At 39.8% G+C, this 21,821-nt stretch overlaps 2 protein-coding genes across 12 annotated transcripts in view; one reads left to right on the top strand and one right to left on the bottom strand.

The window, feature by feature from the left end:
• LOC130187347 (neurexin-3b) overlaps nucleotides 1–3,317 on the top strand; it is a 283,686-nt gene extending 280,369 nt beyond the window's left edge. For 7 of the 10 annotated variants that reach the window (XM_056404857.1, XM_056404859.1, XM_056404856.1 and 4 more), the window contains one exon: nucleotides 372–3,317. In XM_056404857.1, the coding sequence (XP_056260832.1) occupies nucleotides 372–1,357 (986 nt within the window). In that variant the 3' untranslated portion in view covers nucleotides 1,358–3,317. The remainder of the gene's footprint in view (nucleotides 1–371) is intronic. The other 3 variants (XR_008830443.1, XR_008830442.1, XM_056404860.1) reach the window with 2 other exon arrangements.
• An 11,874-nt stretch (nucleotides 3,318–15,191) lies between these two features.
• Nucleotides 15,192–21,821, bottom strand: part of LOC130187858 (centrosomal protein of 128 kDa-like) — a 35,798-nt gene continuing 29,168 nt past the window's right edge. For both annotated transcript variants that reach the window (XM_056405783.1, XM_056405782.1), the window contains exons 22-25: nucleotides 18,884–18,961; nucleotides 18,431–18,544; nucleotides 16,788–16,896; nucleotides 15,192–16,010 (exon numbers count right to left, since the gene is read on the bottom strand). In XM_056405783.1, the coding sequence (XP_056261758.1) occupies nucleotides 15,937–16,010; nucleotides 16,788–16,896; nucleotides 18,431–18,544; nucleotides 18,884–18,961 (375 nt within the window). In that variant the 3' untranslated portion in view covers nucleotides 15,192–15,936. The remainder of the gene's footprint in view (nucleotides 16,011–16,787; nucleotides 16,897–18,430; nucleotides 18,545–18,883; nucleotides 18,962–21,821) is intronic.

Below are 21,821 nucleotides of genomic sequence, written 5' to 3'. Positions count from 1 at the left end.
TGCAGTATAGATGTAGCTCTGATAATGCATACTGCTATATGAGAAGATTTAGGATATGTATGAGGGGTCAGTTTATTGTGGCTCACCCTTGTGCATCCCTCAAAGCCTTTTGATGCAATGTATACTTTATTTATGGCTGTTGTTTTCTTTCAGTTTGGGTCTTGTTTGGTTCTGAGTTTCATTGTTTTTGCACTGGTACAGTATTTTCTGTTCTTTCTTTGTTTGTTTATCTTCAGTTCATTTCCTCCCTATGTTGAGCTTTGCTTTTTACGTTTTTTGGTTACCGATTCTTTTGGTGTTTGCTTCTTGCTTTGCTGACGAAAGACGTTCTGCCCTCTGACTGCTGTTTGTGTCTCTGCTTCACTTTCCAGGAGGGGAGCTAGTCATCCCCGTGCTAGTCGAGGACCCCATAGACATCCCTTCTGTATCCACCCGTTCTCCCTTCATCCCCCTCCCCCCAACCCTCCGTCCCGTCCTCACCATTATTGAGACCACCAAAGAATCCTTGGCCATGGCCACTGAGGCGGGGGTACCTTGCTTGTCGGACCGAGGCAGCGATGATTGTGATGATGGTGATGGTGGTGATGATGGTGATGATGATGATGATGATGGCATGGTGATTTCGGGGTTTGGCTCTGGCGAAGCTTTCGACTCTAGCCTGCCCCCGACTGACGATGAAGATTTTTACACGACCTTCTCCCTGGTAACAGATAAGATCTTGACCACATCGGCCTATGAAGGTGGCTACAAAGCCCTCGCACCCAAGTGGGAGGCCAAGGACTTGAGGCCTAGCAAAGCCTCTGAGGCAGGTAGGACTACACCCACCTCGCCTCTACCCGACCTGCGGGGCACGCCACCGGCGGCAGTCCCCTCAGATACGCCACCCAAGCTGCCCGCCGGGAAAATGAACAACCGCGAGGTAAAACCCCCGCAGCCGGACATAGTCCTGCTTCCCCTGCCCACGTCCTTCGATCTGGACGGCACCAAGCCGCGGGGCCCCTTCATCACCTCGCCCATGCTGCGCACAGTGCCTGCGGCCTTGCCCACAGTGCCCGGCGTGGTGCGGCGGGTGCCCCCGGGGGCCTCAGAGGTGATCCGAGAATCCAGCAGTACAACGGGCATGGTGGTGGGTATTGTCTCAGCCGCTGCCCTCTGCATCCTCATCCTTCTCTACGCCATGTACAAGTACAGGAACAGGGACGAGGGTTCCTACCAGGTGGACGAGACGCGCAACTACATCAGCAACTCGGCGCAAACCAATGGCGCTGTGGTGAAGGATAAAACACCCAGCGGCAGCGCCAAAGGCAGCGCCAGTAGCAAGAGACCGAAAGATAAGGACAAGGAATATTATGTATAGAAATCAAGTCATTTCCCAACACATAGAAAATAAACTGTTTGGAACAAAGTTATAAACATTTTGACAGTACCATATTGGCAACTGTGATTTAAAAAGGATAAAACCTCTTGAGAACTCAAGACTTACTGAGTCACTGAGACATTAACAAAAGAACTTTGGCTTATGGAAGCACACTTACTATTGTAAGCATTACGGAGAGACAATGCAGTACAACTTCACCAGGACTCAGCGTGGACCTTTTTAAGGAGTCCCTGCTGGACATTTGGCAGTGTGAATAACATCTCTCTAACATCCACACAACCCCAAGTGACTGCCAAGAGGTGTGTGATCCTTGGAGTTCTAATGACCTTGTCCATTGTAACCCTGTAAAATACGATCGCTGTCATTTCAGCCATTCTGAGCATGCATGTGAGGTGTATGTGACGTGGTGCTGGCATCTGTGTAAGTGAGGGACCTCAAGAAACAATGATTGTCGGGAAAGTTGGAAGTCAAAACATGATTTTGCATTACAAACAGTTTCATTAAATGTAGCTTTCATGGATGCGATGTGAGGTAAAGTATATGTATACTTAAAGCTGTCTTTTTATTTCTTTTTTTGTTTCTTTTTTTATTTATTCATTTACTAATTTTTTTTTTTTTTTGTTGAATTGGACCTTTTTTTTTTTGAAGGATAATGTCCTAGGTGACTAGACAGTGCTCAGTGACCGCTCAGCAGGATGCGATACAGTAATGTATCTCAATATTTCTCTCTCCCTCCCTCACGTCTCAGCTAAGGATTGGACTGCTCTGCATGGCATCCAAATTCTAGATGGTGTTCAAGCGTGCAAAAGTGGATCCACCAAGCGAATTGCACAACACATTGTTATTTCTCTGAATTTTAAAATCTCTGATAGCATTTTCCTTTTTGTCTTTCATTTCATTTTTTTTTTTTTTTTTTTATCCAGTTTCCTTTACATTTCCTGAGATGCTGTGGCAAAATGCATTATCATCAATTTGTGTCTGGCGGAGATTTAATTGTTACAATCTTAAAAAAGAAAAAAAATCCAGGCTAAAGACCTATTTCAGTGTGAACAAGTGTGATTCTATCTGTTGTCACAGACGACTGTGTCAAAAACAACAAATATGTTTACATATTTTATTACATCATAGCCGTTGTGCTTTGCAGGTCAATATTGTACAGAAAATTCAAGTTTCTGTTCAGTTTTTTTAAACCCTCTTCTTGTATAGACAGACCATTTGATTTGATTTTTCTGCTGTAGCAACATGACAAAAAAATCATTTTTATTCTTTTGCCAGGAACGCCTGGAGATAAAAAATGATGTGCACAGGAACATTTGTTTAGGCAGGAGCAAATGTTGTTAGATTAGAAGTCTAGTCTCTCTGGATGGTGTTTCTCTTCAGTCGCATGAATATTTGACCATCGGAAGCTGTCAAGTCGAATAGAAAACACCTCCCTCAGATCTTGTATTAGGGACTCCTCCCTATTCTGAAATTACTTTCATCATGTTATTTATTTTTTTATTGGAAATTTAAAAAAACAGAACAAGAGAATAAAGACAGATTATGATGGATCTGGAGATGTACTGCTAGCACCTTACTGACTTACAGGTGTTTTTTTGTTTCTTCATTTTTTTTCTCTTTTTCTTTTTTACTGTGGCGTCAGTGTTCTCGTCTGCTCAGCTCGTCTTTTTGCATTTGATTTTTTTTCTGTTATTGTGTAGCTTAATTTTTTGTCTCATTTTTATGACATTATCTTCCGGCAATATGTTGTTTTTTTATGTCATTATTTATTGCTGAAGTTATTCGTTCTCATTCATTTTCATGCAAAATCGGTCAGTGTGTCTGTTCACTTTGATTTTTTGTGTTGGTACTTGGCTTTTTCAACCAGTTAATTATTATTGTCTTATGCTCCTTTGACTCCAAACAATTCCCAGAAATAAAAAAAAATGTTGTTCCCAAACTTTTTGGATGTTACAACTGCAGCTAGCTGTCACTCACGGTGGGAGGAGATGGAGATACAGAACTATCCACACAGAAGACTATTCACCGAAACCTGAATTTCTCATCCATTTGCTATCACTTCAGTGATTTCCTTTTAGATCAAAAAGTGGTATCATTTCTATTCAAATGAAGTCCGGAGCAGAGTAGCTCAACACTATCATTTACCTTTAGATGATTATGCAAATTCATACACTGTTCATTGATGCAACAAGAGAAAAAAGAAATGAGGGGAGAAAACTGCTATTGGAGGGTCCAGAGTCTTCACAACAACAGAGGAATTGTTTTGGGTTTCTTTAGAGTCAGGTATTTCAGAGAGTGCGCAGTCAAATGAGATTCTCCACAACCATATGGCCGGGTTATGAGCTACTCAATGGCGGCAGCACCTGCTTTCCAAGCTCGTTTTTACAGTGTCCATATTTCGTGCAAATGGGCCTTCACAGAGCTGGTCATTAACTTGCAATAGCCCATTGATGTAGGATATCAGAGCAGCGTGTGTGAGTATATCCAGCTCGCACAATGACTACATATTAACTCATTCATCCTGCCACAGGCAATGGGAACAAGGAGGCCAGCAGGGATTCGTTCCACTGTGGGACTGTTTTTTTTTTTTTTTTTTCTCCAACATTCTGAGGCAGACCCACATTTCAATATCCTTTTTTTTTTTTTCCTTCACCAAAAATGTGTGGAAATTTGTTCTGCATAAGTCAACACAATAAAAAATGTATGTGTAAGAAAACAACATTCATTTTAGCAAGCTATGACCATCAATTTAAGCTTCATCTCACTCAGTAGTCCCCTAAAGGCAGACAGCAGTAACTACAGGAGCAGTGGAATTGAGCAAAAAGGGTTTAAAGCAGCTATAATCAACCAAAATATGTTCCTTAAGCTTTCTTGTCCATTTTTATTCATTTATTTGAGAAAATTAGCTTTATGTACAAACCACATAGGAATTGATTATATCTCTCTTTTGCTAGGTGCTTGTCCCTTTGTCAAATATTATTTATATTGAGGTCAATATAATACTTCAATTTACAATTTGGTGAATAGAATATGTGCACCAAATGTAATGATTTGCTTTGCTAGTTAGCTAGCAGCAGTTTAGCTAGCAGCAGTTTAGTTAGCTTTTTTATTTTTCTCCATCATGACTGGGTTTAGTCACTGCCTTGTTTAGATACGTGGACTTTTTCATTTACAGGTAACTGCTGGGCAAAAAAACAGTAGGTTAACTTAGTTTTAGCTCTAGCTGAGGCTAACCCTGGCTATCCCACTAATTTGCCTTGACATTCAGCTTTGCTTTGTTCTTACAGCAGTTTTAATATGCTGTTTTGACAGGACATTTACTGCACAACCTTTTTTTTCTATGCTAAAATGGATGTATGTCTGAGTCAGATTCAGCTCTTAACTCGGTTTTGATCAAATATGTAGCCGCTGCGTTTTTTAGGACAGAATACTAATGTCACACACTCTCATTTTAAGGTATTTCAGAGCTTAAGGAATGTGAAGCTGTGAGGCTGCTTGCTATCTCTGATTAGTTCTTTTCTAAGCTGACTGCCCTTTTTGAAATCACTCAATATTTATCTGGTCTTCTGTAAATTGAGCCTCAAGCCGCAGCACACTGTGCACCGGGGTAGAACTTCTCTGCCTTTATCTCTCAACTGTCAGAGCTGATTTGCAATCAGGAGAATCTGTCAGCTACACTTAGCTTCATTCACAACATTACACTGGAATATGAATCTCAGTCTAATTGTACATAAAGAGGGCGGGTTTTATGACATCCTGGTAAAAAAAAGTAATTGGCCTTATCCACAAGGCAAATGCTATGAGGCATTTACCACGACAGTAACATCAAGAGAGGAGATGAAAAAAAACAAACACCAGGGAAGGTAACTGCAGCATAAAGAATTAATAAAAAGGATTATAGTTGAGCCAAATAGTTTTCCAAATACCAAAAAAATGTATGTTTGCAAGTAATATAATGATCATAATTTATTCAAGAGCTGTGTTAATGCTGAGAAAGGGAATGCAGGGCTACATTTAGCTCCTACAAAGCTTCTTCGCACAAACCCTGAAACAGTGAGGTATTGCTGTTCTCGCAACCATTAGTCACTTTCAAATTTACCCCAGCAGGATGCCAGCAGAGGATACATATCTATTTGATATTCACAACCCATTTGCTTACACAGTTGTTGGCTGACAAAGTTTATTGATTAGATTTTATGTGTAGCAACTACTTTTCCTTTTAGTCAAATTAGTAGAAGTAGATTACATCAATCCCGTTGATGTCGGCTGGATAATTCATATCTTAATTGACAGAAAAACAATTTACATTTGCTAATGGCTTTTCCAAATGGATTTCTGTGTGCATTTGACTGCATTAGCTCTGCCTTCGCCCCGTATAAGGTCTCTGGAACACCAACAAGGGAGCAGCTCGGCTCCCATTCACACATTTAACGGCTGACAGTTGACCTGTCATGAAATTTTACTTCAACTAATGAACTGGTTAATTCCACTTAAACGATTTATAGCATGTTTTTCCTTTCAAATAAACAGTGGCTTTATAAGAGCAATACATCAGCTGTGTCACTGATTACAGACGAAATCTGTTGTTGTTGCTTCCTACATTGAGGCTGAACGCTGTAAAACACCGCAAAGGGAGAGTCTGCAGCTGTAGCATTTTATGGCTCTCCTGTATAGATAGTAGCTTTTTCTCCAGTAAAGATTCAGGAGAGATGCTACATCCTCCAGGGACCGAAGCGAAGCAGCTGTGAAGGCGATGGTGATCTGTCCTGACAGGTAAAATATGAGCCCGCTGACCTTAACTCCAGCATTATGAAGGGCACACACATACACACGTGTGTGTGTGTGTGTGTGTGTGTGTGTGTGTGTGTGTGTGTGTGTGTGTGTGTGTGTGTGTGTGTGTGTTTCTCTCGTCTGTGTGTGTAGGCATGTGTGCGCATTAGGCATGCCACATCAAAGTTCACAGAAAAAGAAAAAGTGGTTGCACATGTGTGGGTTAAGCATTCATATTCATACATTTCAGTGGGTGCACACAGTGATGCATTAGCGGAATAGTCAGGTGTATATGTGTGCACTTAATTCACTTTTGTGTCTCTCTGCGAGGAGCACACCTCCTCTTATTCTTCCGCTCCATCACTCAGCAGCCAAAGCTTCCAGTTAGCTCCTCAGCCCTAATTAACTGCCAAGATATGAATGCACTAATCTGGACTCTAAATCTTCAGTTCCACTGACAAAAGCTTTTACAGGCTGTCACAGCGGCATGATAAACAGCAGGGCTGCTCTCTCCTCTAGTGAACACAGTGCCATCTAGGGACCAGGTCTGGCAGCTCAAGAGGCTTAGACTTGAGGGTATTTATTGCCATAAATAATGCATGTGAGAGCATATGCACTAAAAGTCGTATTTTCTTCTTTATATAAAACCTCCACAAACACCAAACTATACTGTAATTTTGAGCAATTTAGCAAAGTGAATCTACTTGGTGTTTTAATTTTACTGACATTAGAGTAATATTACCATATTTTGGAATGGATTAATACTGAAATGGAACAACAAAAAAAAAAAACAGGTTTGTTCCCCCAGAAGAGACTGGGCTGCAAAATACAAGAGCGAGTGAGCTGCACACTAAAACACTGCTTCACTGTTGTTCTGCAGTCAAGAGCATCAACAGGCCTGTGAGGATCGAGACAGAGCGTGTATGATGCCAGTGGAGGGTGCATGAGTACGTGGGTGCACATTTATACTGTATGTGTCTGTCTCCATCTGTATGTGTCAGAGAGTGATGTTCAAAACTCTGTTTGAGTGAGTGTGTGTTTGTGTGTGTGTGTGTGTGTGTGTGTGTGTGTGTGTTTGTGCTGTTTCCACTACCAGACAGACAGGCCTCCCATCCAAGCTTGACAGTGTGATTGGATCCAGTGAGAATCCCGATGAAGCAATGAGTATCTCACCAGCAGCTCTGTTCCCCCGGGGCCCACATGCAGCCCACAGGCCGGCCCAGGCCCTGCCTGTTTCGACCAGATGGAGAGTTGAGGCGAGATGGGACCTGGGAAGGGGGAAAAAAAGGCAAGTGAACTTCAAACCGCTTCAACTGCTGTGAAGGTGACTGCGGCAAAACCAGCGGTAAATATGATCTGATTGTAAGTGATGGTGGCAGATAATTGTTGAGGCTGTCTAATGGGGGTTCTGTGTGTAGCTCCAATCAGATGTGCTGTGTTCGAATTCATAACATCACATCATGGATTTTAAATGTTTTGGACGCATGAACTGATAATGACTGACAAAAACAGAAAATTCTAGCAATGAGATGAGCAGTAAGATAAGTGTTGCTTGAAAAGGTATCTTTCCTCCTGATAACACACTCCATATTTAACTGAATTCCACATGAGGCCTTTTCCTTGTGCCAGCCAGTCATAGCAAATAACAATCTGTTTTTTATAGGTTGGCAGGTTATATAAAACTTTGAAAACATCCATCTGGTTGACTTGGACGGTTCTTAGCTTGGTTCAGGTGAGACAGAATGTATATTAGGTGTACAGAAACACACTACCAGGATTAGGCTGCACCAGCTATTCCTAAATCTGTCACTAAGTTTGTGTTTTCATTCCCTCCAACGTTCTTTCAAACTTGTGATTTACTACATTTTTTTGGACCATGAAAACCATGAAAACACCCCCTCTGATGAAAATCAGGTTTTTAACCTTGTTAACATGTCCATATGGTGTTTTTTATCAATGTATATCAGTAAGCAGTTAACACCATGACTGCATAGTGAACCAATGACAGTCTCAAAAAAACAGATTCAGACAGCCAGGGTTTCATACGTCATATAACTAAGGAACCAATTCTGTCAACTTGCAGGGAGCAGGGGGTGAGCAATATAAACCTGAAACATCAGTTCAGAAAGCCAGAGTTTGCATTAGCACAGCCACTAACACTGTGTCAGTCACTGCCAGTTACAAGTTAACAAACAACATAAACAAATAACTACGTTTACATTTCTTCTAGTCGCCAGATTTGGTCCTGAGTCTGGGTCTGACTCTGGCTCTGACATGGCGCTGAGTTTCTCCGATCTTTCCCCTAACACCAATCATCTTAATTCACACTGATCTTTCATCTGTCCACGTAGTGCAAGCAGCGGTGGTGGGCGGGGCACAAGGCCAGATCCAGAGTTTTCTCAATAAGGAAGTAAGTGAAGATGTGGCTCCAGCCCCAGTTTTTCAGTCATTCATTTTGAAAACCATCTTAGGCAAAATATTTTTATAGAATATTTTTACATATAAAACATGTCTAGAGAGGAACTTTGCTAGTAAAGACTTTTCAGTTATGTGTGAATCAGTTGCTAACATCATTAGTGTTATCCCATCAAAAGCAATCAACTACATCAACAGAAAGTCTCTGTAGCGTCACAAGCTGCAACATACCTAACATAAATGACAGTTTTACATGCCAAAACATGTATTAAACATAACTGCCAATCATTTGTAAATGTATGTATTAACTTTTTTATACATGTAAATGCAGGTGCAGCTAATGCTACATTCAGATAGCTAGGAATTATGGGCTCTGCCCTCTTTCTGTCACACTGCCCTGATTCCATACCACCATTATTTCATCTAAACATTCATGTCTACCCACGACTAAAATCTACATCCAACATTAACCTTCCCATCAATTACTGACCCAGTATAAATGGAATTTGGCGTTTTTGGCTCTACCTTCACAATGTTGAACTCTACACCGCACCTGTTTTTACCATCATTTTCTCACAGCTGTTCATACCCTGTCTAGGCCCGCCAAATTTTATCCCTGCTGGTTCCAGTTGGTCACAGACAATACAGCAGCTGCACAGAGTAGGTTTCATTTCATTTGTTTTTATAGATTTCATCCAAACCCAGTTTCAAAACCAGCGCAGTATGAAATAAAAGTATAATAAGCTAATTAGAAATGTACACAGGAGGATTATGAAGAGGTATTTATCTAGCTGCCTAGAGGCCTGAGTCAGTACCCTTATCCCCTCTGCAGGCTAATAACATATTCATATGATGCAGTGAGTGATAAGTGATAATCTAACAACACTATAATCTGTGACTGTTTCAGCCACATCACTCAAGTCAATTCACACCTGGGTTTTAACCGTCACCATCTGGTTGCCGTGAAACTAGGTATTGCCGCGCCATGTGATTTAGCGCAGGTCCTCACAAGTGATGACACTCGAGTGTGGCATAAAGGGCATGAAGAGGCTCCCGCTCACAGTGCCAGGAGAGGTCATTCTGGCAGCACGATTGGCAGGCTGAATGGCTGCTGCTCCACACCTGTCTGCCATCAAACATGGAAATCACCCTACTCACCCGTGACTGTTGCATATTCCATGAGAAAACACAGTGTGCAGCACTTTATCTTATTTCAAAGTGGGTCATAAATACAAATTGTTGCACAATTGCACAAAAAACATGTTTTTTAAAATTTTTTTATTCTAAGCCCAGAGGAAAATGAGGTTGATACGGAGACTCAGCTGCAATAACCCATTCACTTATTGAACGACAGCGGCTGGATACACTCTCAGCCTCCGGGCTTAAACGAAAAAGCAGAGCATGGTTGCTTGATTGAATGGGTTTGTAATGCAAGCCAAATAGGTTTGTTCTAATGGGAATCAGCCTCAGTGACGGCTGCAGAGGCTTATGCCAGCACAATAACAGCAGTAAGCAGCAGTGGCAAACACCCCATTGCTGTTTGATTGGCTATGAGAGGCAGAAGCAACACTAAGGGGTTGCTGTGTTTACTAATAGCCATTTAAGTGGGGTAATATTCAATGAGCCCTAACTTTAGGAATCTAGTGGATTTCTGTGGTAAAGGTCTATGTACATGTTTGAATGAGTATGTGCACATTGTGTGACAGGCTGTGCTTGCACTGTGACAGGGCTTTAAAATGAGACATCCTGCCATAGTGCCCGTGAGCTAAACATTGACCCAATATTCTGAATTCCCTTTGGAGGTGTGTACAAAATATTCTGAAGTTAAATTGTCTTTATTTTTATTTTTTATTTCTCCCTATTAGAATATAGTCACATTTTTGCATATTTGCCCATGTTTTAAGATGTGTGTCAGAAATTTCTTCTGCAGCCACAGTACAATGGAGGTTTGAAAAATTTAATTTCAGAAATACACAGCAATAAACAGCAGCGTGTCAAAAACAATGTCCCAAGTTAGAAAAGAAATTCTCCACACAAGGTCGACTTACGTGGTATTTCCAAAGTTTTCATCTACATTCCAGGGCTTTACTCAGTGGATGGAGTTGCTTAGTTGTCATGGAAATGGTCACAGTATCGACAAAGGAAGGGGTCAAAGTCATAGACATCGACCAGGAGTCAGTGCAGGGTCAGTAAAAGATCAAGGAAGCCATTCACATTCAGCACCAGAGACCGTCCTTGAACAGAGCCAGGGGTTACAATCTCCCCCAGATATGACTACCTGTTATCACGTGAGCAAAATTCCAAGCATAGGTCACTTGATAACAAGTAGACAATGTCCATGGCAACTGAGCAACACAATCTTTGAAGAAGGCCATGAGATGTTGCTGAGAGCTTCAGATACACCAAGGAAATTGACCTTTTGTTGAGAACTTTTTTAGCCAAAATGATATTTCCAAGGTCAACACTGAGCCTTGAAAGCTCAATGTTACACTGAATAATCCACAGAACACACTGTCAAAACTTTTCACTGGATCTACTTCTACTAAAGTAACAGTCTATTCTGCATGAGTACGTGGGTGCACATTTATCCAAAGTGACTTTTTTTTTTTAAATGTAATTTTTCAGTGCTGTGAGCGCCACAGACTAAATCCTGTTAGCTTCCATTGTAGTGGGGTGGAGGCAGAAATAAGGCAGAAACATGGGAGCTGTAATTAGCCACTGATGCAACACACCTGAGGGACACCGCTGGTGCAAAGGTCATAGTAGTTAGGAGAGTTGAGCTGAGAGACACTGAAGGCACAGCACAGCTGAGGGTAAGCAATACATGCAAATCTTCTTATGTTAGTCATGTAACAATACATGTACTTGAGCTCTGAGAAAGGATGTTTCTTTGTGTGTGAATATGTTTGTGCACATTTGTGTGCATTGACTGTCAACTCTGAACATGCATCATCCTGCTAATGACCTGATCCCTCAGCCTTTCTGCATTCATACAGGCGGAATAATCATTCTGCGAGTCCTTGTGTATAGATCTGAATACCACTGGCACATTTTAAATAACTTTGACTGTCACGCTGCAATTTATTTTGACAAGCTCAGACAGATGTGTGTTAAGTTTCTCATGCTTGTGAAAATGCAGATTACAGACTGCTTTTTCTTTTTTTCTTTTTTTTTTTCTTTTTTACATAGGGGATGTATTTTCCAATGCTGGAAAATACAAACACGAACCAGTGGAAAGCTTTGAATTTATTCATTACCATCTCTCAACCTGACAAAGTGGAGTAAAGCTGGACTAATGATGGGGCAGAATGTAAATGGGGAAACTAGTCTGCAGGGAGCGGCAGGGCTGATCTATGAGTTTGCATGTGTTTTGCAACCTAATATAGCTTAGATAAGCAGACACTTTCTTAGGGAGGTAGTTACAGTATAAAGGTGTGTGTGTGTGTGTGTGTGTGTGTGTGTGTGTGTGTGTGTGTGTGTGTGTGTGTGTGTGTGTGTGTGTGTGTGTGTGTGTGTGTGTGACAAAGTGACAGAGCCTGCCAAAAGTGATTTATTTAAACAAATGTGACTATATGAAAACTATGATGAATGAGAGAGAAAGCAAAACTTTGACTGCTCATGATCTTCAAATTTAAATCTGAGGATAGGTTTGAGCCCTTATGGGAACAAATATATTACTGAGACTCTGCTCTCATCTGATAGGAGTTACAAAGCAAAAACAATCCTGAATTTTCAATTTTATAGTCTTCTGGTAAATGCAAAAATTTCTGAAATGGTTGGGACCTGATCCCTCTGTGTAGTGCTAAACGGAACTCCCATCTGAACCAGCTACCATAAGTCAATAGATTAAACGTAAAATCTTAAGTATTAAAGTTTAAGAAGTCATCAAACAAGTGCAGTCAGTCAGTGTTGTAATACAGTAAGTTTTTTTTTTTTCTCTGGACCTCAGCTTTCCAGATGTACTTAGAACTAGTACTTAAAGGGGAAACAGGGATTGAGTGAAGGCTTAGTACAGCTTCGCAGCTCATTTTTGCTCTAAGCTTGGTTGAGCTTTGCTTTCCTCTGGATGCTGCTTCATAAAACACAGACACATTTTGTCAGACTGGACCGGTAATCGTCTGGACTGTGTTGAACACCTTCTTCTGCCTTTTATTATGTCTAACAAAACTTCTCTTCTTTTTAAAAATGGAAACTTCTTGAAAATGATGTCAAAGAGATAACAGTGCTGCTTCTTCAGAGGATGAGACGGTACATTAGTACTGACGTGTGCTCAAAAATGCCAAAACTCTCCTAAGCTTTCTTTTTTATGAGGGAGGAAGACTACTTAGCTGTCGATTTAATTTTTTTTTTTTTTTCTTCTTCTTCTCTTTGAATATTACAGGCTGCTGTACAAAAGACACCTGCATAAGCTTTTAAAGAAGAGGATTTGCGTTGTACAGCTGGCACACACAAAGCTCCAAAACTCCACAAGCTCGGATTTGGGAAAGGGTGCATGAAGCATATTTCTTTTGAGAAGTTTAGCTTGATAAATTTGTATGTTTATTTTCAGATTGAAGAGCTAAAATGCCACTCAGGAGAAACATGATTGCAGTGAGTAAACCTGAAATTATTACCAAGTGACATAATTGATCCTTTTGGGAGTGTCATCAAGAGCACGGAAACAAAAGCACTAAAAAGACAGCAGGCAGTCTATATTCAGAAGTCTCTCTCTTTCTTTCTTTCTTTCTTTCTTTCTCTTTCTCTCTCTCTCTCTCTCCCTCTCTCTCTGTGTATGTGTGTGAGACTTTTCAGATAGCTACTCAGCTAAAGCTAGCTTTCTTCATAAAACTAGGGAATTTACTATACTGCATGTCATTTTCTTATTCATTTAATATTTTGAAAATTAATTTAATGTTTCCTTATAATGTCAAACTACACTAAAAACTCAGTGTTGGCTAGCAACCTTCTTAGCTTTGTTTAATGTTAGCTAAAATGTAACTACTGTTAAGACAGTGATGTAGCAGCAGCTTGCAGTACAGTATATGGATCAACATTATGTGCACTAGCTGGTAGAGTTTTCTGAGAAAAGTTAGTTAAGATAGGTTACTAGCTGTATAGGCTGCTGCTTCATGTCTTGCTTCAGTGTTGTTCAAGCTAGCCATGGAGTCTCCTCCATTGCCTCCATTAGACACACAGACAAACGCACACAATGTCTTCTAGGTCCCCTTTTGGAACATTATTGATATTTCCAGCATTCATTCATCTTTTTTCCAATTGGAGACGTGGCTTTTGTCTCCATTTGATCAAGTCATACCCAATTAACTCGTATAGACTGAAATTTCCCCCCCAAAGCAGCCTATGACAGACAGACTCACACACTGCCTGCTCAGAGCATGTATATGGATACACCCATCTGATCAAGTGTGTAGGTTTGCATTTGGACAGTACAGGGACATTTCCCTACCAATATGACCAATATAATATTTATATATATTATTATATATAAGAAGACAGAATTACTTTTCTATGAAATTTTATTTGCCTCACTATACTATGTTTTTTATGCCTTGCTATACTATCACACCTTACTATTCTGAAGTTTTATGCAATATTATGCTGTTTTTTTTTAACATTTTCATGCCTTACTGTACTATGAAATTTTTTAGATTTTATGCCTTACTATATTATGACATTTTTATGCTTTGCTATACTATGACATTTTTATACCTTACTATAGTTTGACGTTTGATTTTTAAAAAAATTTTTATTCCTTTCTATACTACAACGTTATGACATTTTATGCCTTACTATGACATTTTCATGCCCTATTGCACTGACGATTTTTATGCCTTAATATGCTACATTTTTATGCTTTACTATACTATGATGTTTTTATGACATTTTATGCCCTACTATAGTTTGATGTTTGTTTTTTTTTTTTTTTTTTTTTAATTCCTCACTGTTATGACATTTTTATGCCTTACTATATAAAATAGTGTCATCTGCATAAATGTGAATATTAGTTTGGGGTGGCAGTGATGATATTGTTAATGTATATAGTGAATAAAAAAGGACCAAGAATACTACTAACATACAGGGGACTTGACATGAAACCTAAGCAACCAGTCTGGGTTCTATCTGAAAGATAGTCATGAAACCATTTAATGGACTGTTGATTTTTCAATTTTTTTTTACTTTAAGAAAAAGTAGAAAGTTTTATTTCATTGTACACTAATTTTTTTATTGATGTTGTATTTTTTGACTCCAACCTTGTACTACTTTTTTTCAGTTTCCTGGCTCCATATTTGCCAGCATGTTCAGTGATGTTATGAGCGCTAAGAGCATATTCAGCTTTAGTGTGTACAACCTTAACTTTGTGAGGTTCTGCACAAAGTCTCGAAACATACGGCTCAAACAGGATTATGTACAACTTTAAGAAATGTTTACACAGCAGGTACTGTGTTTACGCCTTTGAAGTTGAGCAGTAAATTAAAAGGGGACTTTTTCCTTTTGTGTGTCTTTAGGTTGTTCTTTCCGATGAGGGATTTTAGCAAAATGGTAAAAAGATATACTAGTGGGAGTAGCTGAAGTCTCTCAGCTGCTACAAAGCAAACACTTCACTCTGAAATGAAGGGGACATCAAGTGTGCTTATAAAAACAGACATTTAGCTGCATGGGGATTTATTCTTTGTGCATATACTTTTGCATTTCATAAAAAATAGACAACCTTTTTGTGCATATTGTGTCTTTTTACAAATATATACTGCATGAAATAAAAGTCATAAAAGTAATCAATACATTAAAAGAGTTGGTAAAATGAAGAAAAACAAAAGATTTGTCACATTTCCATGATAGACAATCCAGTATGTTAGTAAAAAAAACTAACTGCATATTGTTCAACAGGCACCATAGTTCTGTTTGTTAGTTACCGTATACTAAATCACATTAGCACAAACACATTGGCATGATAATAGGAGTACAGATTGGTCATAAGGTAAACCGTATATAAACAGCTGTTCAGTTAAAATGTTGGAATAATGGCAAAAAATGTAACAGTGAATCCATTTTGGTATAAACCTTTAAATACATTCAATTCAGGTTCTTTATAAATAACATTACAGTCTTGGACAGTATATCTTCCTTTACAGTGTAGAAACATATCTCCTCCTTCAAAGTATCTCTCTGAAATCTCACCGTCTTAGCCTTCTGCTGTCAAGCACCTTCGGTGATTGCCTGCTTGAGGTAGTCGAGGAGGATTAGTGTTGAGTGCAAGGCCTCCTAGGATAGTCAAGTTGCTCTTTGTTCTGTATGAGCACCAGGCAGGTAGAGTCAGTTGTAAGCACCGAGTGTTTGGGTTTGTAGAGATACAGATAATGGTTCACTTGAGGTTGAAACTAATCTGTGAGGGGTCTGGCCCCGTGGACGGCGGAGACATCCAAATCTGAACTGGTCAGGTGTTTTTGAGGAGCTGCATCAGAGAGATGGAGTGAGGATGGAAGGAAGGCAAAAGAGGGACAGTTATATTCTCTGTTTATCATCCAGTCACAACCCAAAATGTGCGAGTAAAATATTCCTTTTTATTGTTATATGTGTTCCCAACAGAAAGTAGAACCTAAATGAATAGTGCTACTTGTTATTGCCAAAGGAGTCATGAATATGTGCGATTATTGTATTGTGTATTAATACTGGTGTTAAACAGCCATAAATATGTTTTGGACGCCACAATTCTTGGAGGTAAAACAGACACAAAGCCACAGAAAAGTACACCCCGCTCACACAGTGCCAAATATCTGTAAGCAGCTTAGGAAAGTGCTTCAATTGATTCTGGCTCTGAGTAGCTGGCACTGATACAGACAGACACACATCCAGAGCATTGACGGACAGTTCAGTCAAGTTGAGCGGGTGTCATGGTGAAATTCATCACGTATTATAATGTAAACTTTACACTGATGATGTACTGTGGGATGCAGCTACATGAAACACATACCCAGCTAAAACTGGCCCTAAAAATACCTGCTTTGATTGAAAATGATGAAGTTAACGTACAGCAAAATGAAAATAATGAATTCATAATCATTACTTACTGCATCTTCAGACTTTTGATGCTGTAGTTAATACAAAACGTTTAAAAATACAGCTGTACATTTTGAAATTAGCAATGCAGTGATGCAGAAAAACATAACTACCATCAAAGCAGCCGATAGATAAGTTGTCAGAACACAGGCTTCAGTATATAAATACTCACACAGTGTGTCAAACCTCATCGAGCTGCTAAGGTATGTGCTTGGGCCTTTGATGGAGGAAGAAAGAGCAGCCAGTCTCAGGCTCCTGGACGTGCTGTCCATTTTCTCGTCCTGGAAGACAAGTGGACACAGTAACAGCACAACTGTGAGGCTGTAATGTTACACACCGGAAAAAAAAAAATTGAATATGTGATAAAGGGAGAGCAAACTTCATTGTTTTTAGATCTTTACCAGTGGTGGGTCTAGCCTAAGGACGGCGCCAGTGTACATGCTGGCAACTGCCATCTTGAGTTGTCTGATGACATTCAGCTCATGATGTGATGATGGAAAGATTCAACAAATTTAATGAACAAACATCCGTGACAGATGGACCAAATGCTGGTGCCAATATCTAATAACTATCCGTCCAGTATCTGGTGAGTTGGTGACAAGCTACGGACAATGACATCCATTGCATGGCTTAATTTTACAATGTAAAATTTAAAAAGTGCACTACATCCAGCTCCGTTTGAGTATGATACTTTATGTTTTACAGTTCTGCACTTTACAGAGCACACAGACGACACACAGTCACATTAAGTGCACCATAAAATAAGAGCTGAGGGCTAAATCTGGTTGTCCCCAAAATGCTTGTTTGAACATCCCAAGTGTTCCACAGAAAAATAAAATATTCTATTCAGGAAGTGAGTGATTTGTGAACTGTGTGCACCTGTGTATGATACAAGCTTCTTTTAGAGACATTTATTTGCTTGTAAACATGCAGGCAAAAGTGTCCCAGCCTGAGCAGATACCTCTAAATATTTTGTGACTCTGATACAAGGTCGGCTAAGTCTCTGTGGTCTCTTGAAATTTAACACACATGACAGATGTCCTGTAATGTCCAGGACAAGCACTGACCCAAAAAATAATCCTGTCTGAAAAGAACTTTAGAAACCAGAGGTTCAAGCAGAGAACAACTGTTATATGTGCACAGGCTGTTTGTTGTTGGCACTGCTGACTGTGATCAAGATGGAAGTCTGATAAAGACATTCCATCCATCGCTTTTCCTTAAACAAACCCCGAGTGGGCAGCAGCTATTAAGATAATGCTTTTGCCACTTATCACTCAACATGGGAGTCATTTGGCAAACCAAGGGGGTAATCTGGCAGATTAAAACCATTTAAACAGTGACTGTATGGCTGTTTTGAGGAGGCTGCATACTGCTAATGGCAATCAGCTGTCAGCAATGATGTCTTGATGGCTCCCTTGGCTGCTCTATAGCTCAGAAGATGACTGGCAATTAACAGTGGCTGGTAAAATTCAGCTTTTGTTTTAGACTATATTTGTGCCACTGCTCGAGCTTGTCCCACTCTGTCCATCCACCATGCATTACCAGCATGTGAAATTATTCATTTATTCATTCAAGTTGCAAATTAGGTGCGGTGCACACACTGGCACCAGTGTGGGCGAGCTAGACTCATAAATGGCTCTCAAAGTCAGGCTATCCTTATTCAAACGGCTGCAGTTTGAACAAAGCAGTGCAATTAGTGACCGAAATAGAAAAAAAGTGTGGGTTGTTGTTTGGGAGTACAAGCTCTTGTAAGGCATTATAAAGCTAATTTTTCTAGAGTAGAGCTGCAACTGTCTGTGTATGTGTGCATCATACCCTGTACTCTTGTATTCTGCGTTTGGACTCATCCAGCTGGTGCTGCAGGTTCCAGACGATCTCTTTGTATTTGGTGTAACGCTGCTCGACCATCTCCCTCTGCCGGTGTGACACCTGAAGGCACAAAATGGAGACTGTGTCATCACATGCAACAAGACACAAGACACAACAGTCCTTAACCAACAAAAGAACATAAGCCTGCTATTATAGTAGAAGAACAACACTGAGATGAATGCACATTGATTAACAGGATAAATGTGATGATGAATGGCTGCAACACGGACCAATACCATGAAAAGACTATTTCTCTGCATGTATTTATTAGATGTGTCTTAATATTTTCATGTTTTATTAGAATCTGAGGTTGGTAATTTTAGGGAAAGAAAATGAAGTTGATCTAAAAACATTAAATAGACAATAAACAAAGTCCAGCTGGGCTGTAGGTGAACCCACCTCCAAATCTTTGAAGTTCTCCATCAGACACTGTTTTTCAGGAATTGACTCCAAGTGGTCCAAAGCTACTCTTGTGTTCTGGAAACGAAACACATGGAAAATCAGATAATTAACATATCAATATTAGGTATTTGTTTTTCTGATATTCATATTTAATCATATGATTGCAGTCATTTACATGTACAGGAACAACTACAAACATGACAAAGTGTAAAGAGATTTATCTGAGTGTGTGTTTGTCATATCAAAATAATGCATCTGGAACAGGCCACAGATACTGTTTTAGTGTAATGATTTTCATTGGAAACTTCCTCTATTATCATTTTAGAAACAAAGAAATTACAATTTACGTGACAAGCAGAAGGCACTACACACTACAACACATCGAGAATTATACATGGGTAAATATTGAGGCATCATCCCAATTTCTTTAATTGCCTCCCTCTTTCCCTTGTGTCTTTTCCTCGTTCTCACTTAAAATCGAGGAAAGGATGAAAGAGGAAAGAGAGGTAAGAGAAGCAAGGAGGGAATAATCAATGAAACAAAACATTTAGTGAAGTGAAACGTCATTCCCAGTCAAAGGTCATGTGAGGCAATGATTACTGACGATGGCTGCACAGCTGGATCATCTGTCTGTGGGCCTTAGCTGCTCTGTAGAGTCGAATTAAGCCACAGAAAATGGGATGTACTGCCCGAATAACAAGGCTATACAGCTGATACTGTTAGCACTGTTATGTATTATTTATGTCCTCCCACATGACAAAAAGAATGGGGAATATTGGACTGCATATACAATATGTTATATACTTTAAAATAAATTGGGTGAGAACCATTGGCACATCCACCACAGACCTACAGGCGGGTGATGTGAAGGAACCGTCTTCCCTTTAGTGTTGTTTTGTTATTTTGTAGGCCTTACTTACACTCCAAGAGTTCGGGTCATAAACTCACATTGTTAGACAATGGTTCTCTGTAGCTTCTATTATAACTGTTGGCGTCAAGATTGAGCCAACTCTATCCTCTGTAGCTAGGGTAACCAAGGTTTCATAAAGATGCAGGGAAAAGCATCAACCTAGAGAATACTGCCTAAACACAGTTCTAGTCAAGGATGATTGAAGTAGGCAAATGGCAAGACACATGTAATATTAATTAGGCAAGAACATGTGACAAAGACCAGGCTTAAGTGACCAACAGCCTTTACACAGATAGGTTTAGACTAATGTTTAGCGTTACTTGGGTAAGGCACAGAGGAGTGTTGCAACCATGCGATACCTAGGAATATATACAGTACGCCCTATAGGACCAGCCATGTTCAGAAACTGGCACTACTCTGATTCACATACCCACTGTGTACTGCTCATCTCTTTCTCCTTGGCACTAAGCTTACAATAAATACTTCTGCCTAAGACATCTGAACTCATAGTGATGGTCTTTTTCTCCAGCTCACAAGATTTCAACCACAGGCGAGAAATTAAATGAAAAACCAACATGCAGTGTCTTAGTGAGGTGTTGAGCCACCACATGCCACCAGAACAGTTTCAGTGCGCCTTGGTATTGATTCTACGAGTCTCTGAACTCTACCGGGGGATAAACTCCATTCTTCCAAAAGATATTCACTCAATTAGTGTTTTGACAATGGTGGTGGAAAACACTGGGCTAAATTTCAAGTGTCATTGCAAAGGGTCTGTATACTTACGTCAATGTGATATTTCAGTTTTTCCTTTTTAACAAATTTGTAAAAACTCTGCTTTCACTTTGTCATTATAGGGTATTGAGTGTAGATTGGTGAGGGAAAAATTAATTTAAATTATTTCACCAAGAGGCTGCAACCCTCCAAAATGTGAAAAAGGTGAAGGGTCAGACAAAGTATTCAGACATACTTTCTGCATGCACTGTATATAAAGTCTAATAGCTGACAAGGGTGAGAAGGAGGGGTTGAGCGAATCAATAATAAGGAACTTGAAATAATACAATTTTTTCAGTTCATTATGAAAGTGTGTTGGGACTAATTAAACTGTGGCAGAGGACGTCAGTGGAGTAGGCAGTCCTTCAATGTGTCCCGGGACACATTTGTGTTCACACTGCTAAAAGAATGTGGTCCTCAGTACAAATGTGAACGCACCCAAGACGCACTAAGAGCTGTCCACATGTGATCAAATCACTTGAGATGGATGTTAATGGCTGTTCTGAACAGGGCCTATGACACATGAGTATGCATGAAGTTTTCAAAAGAGCACCTAAAGGAGAAACAAGAGTCTCTGGTTCTCCACTTATTTTTTTCAGGTTTCCTCCCTCCTAATAGTTAAAAAAATCACTTTTGATATATTTCAAGGTAAAAATATGTGACCTGTAATTCACATTCCTGCTGCTGGTTTAACACTATTCAGGTGATCAACATAATATAGTAATGTGCCAAGAAAGGCAGTCAGGAAGATAACTTCAAACTAGCAAACATGAATGTAAACAATGCAGGATTTTAAAAAATAAAATAAAAATCACCTTTGCAAATGTTTCATGAGAAAAGAAGTGCATTTGTCAGTTAGAGCTTTAAGTATACACACAATGCTTACTGGTGAGAAACACAGAACAGAAGAAGAAAACTCCACAGAGACTTTTACACAACACATACATATCACACTATCACCTCCTGCTACCTCTGAAGAAGCATATCTATTGATGACTTGCAGATTGATTGGAATATACTGAGGGCATGGATTCATGGTGAAGTGGTGTTGAGGAGGTTTTCTATGAATGTTTTACACATTTGTCTTTTGGCTGTGACTCTGGGCCACTGTTGGATTTCATTTTAACTGTTTTAAATGTAAGCACATTACAGCTGCAATCGGCATCAGAGGCACAAGAGACAAACCTTACAGCGACCTCTAAAACCATGGGGTGAATATTTGATAGTAAGGAGATTTTTTATGTCTTTTTTTTT

Source organism: Seriola aureovittata, chromosome 19 (genome assembly GCF_021018895.1).
Source record: "Seriola aureovittata isolate HTS-2021-v1 ecotype China chromosome 19, ASM2101889v1, whole genome shotgun sequence".
NCBI classification, from domain to species: domain Eukaryota; kingdom Metazoa; phylum Chordata; class Actinopteri; order Carangiformes; family Carangidae; genus Seriola; species Seriola aureovittata.
This window is presented reverse-complemented; position numbering and strand designations above follow the sequence as displayed.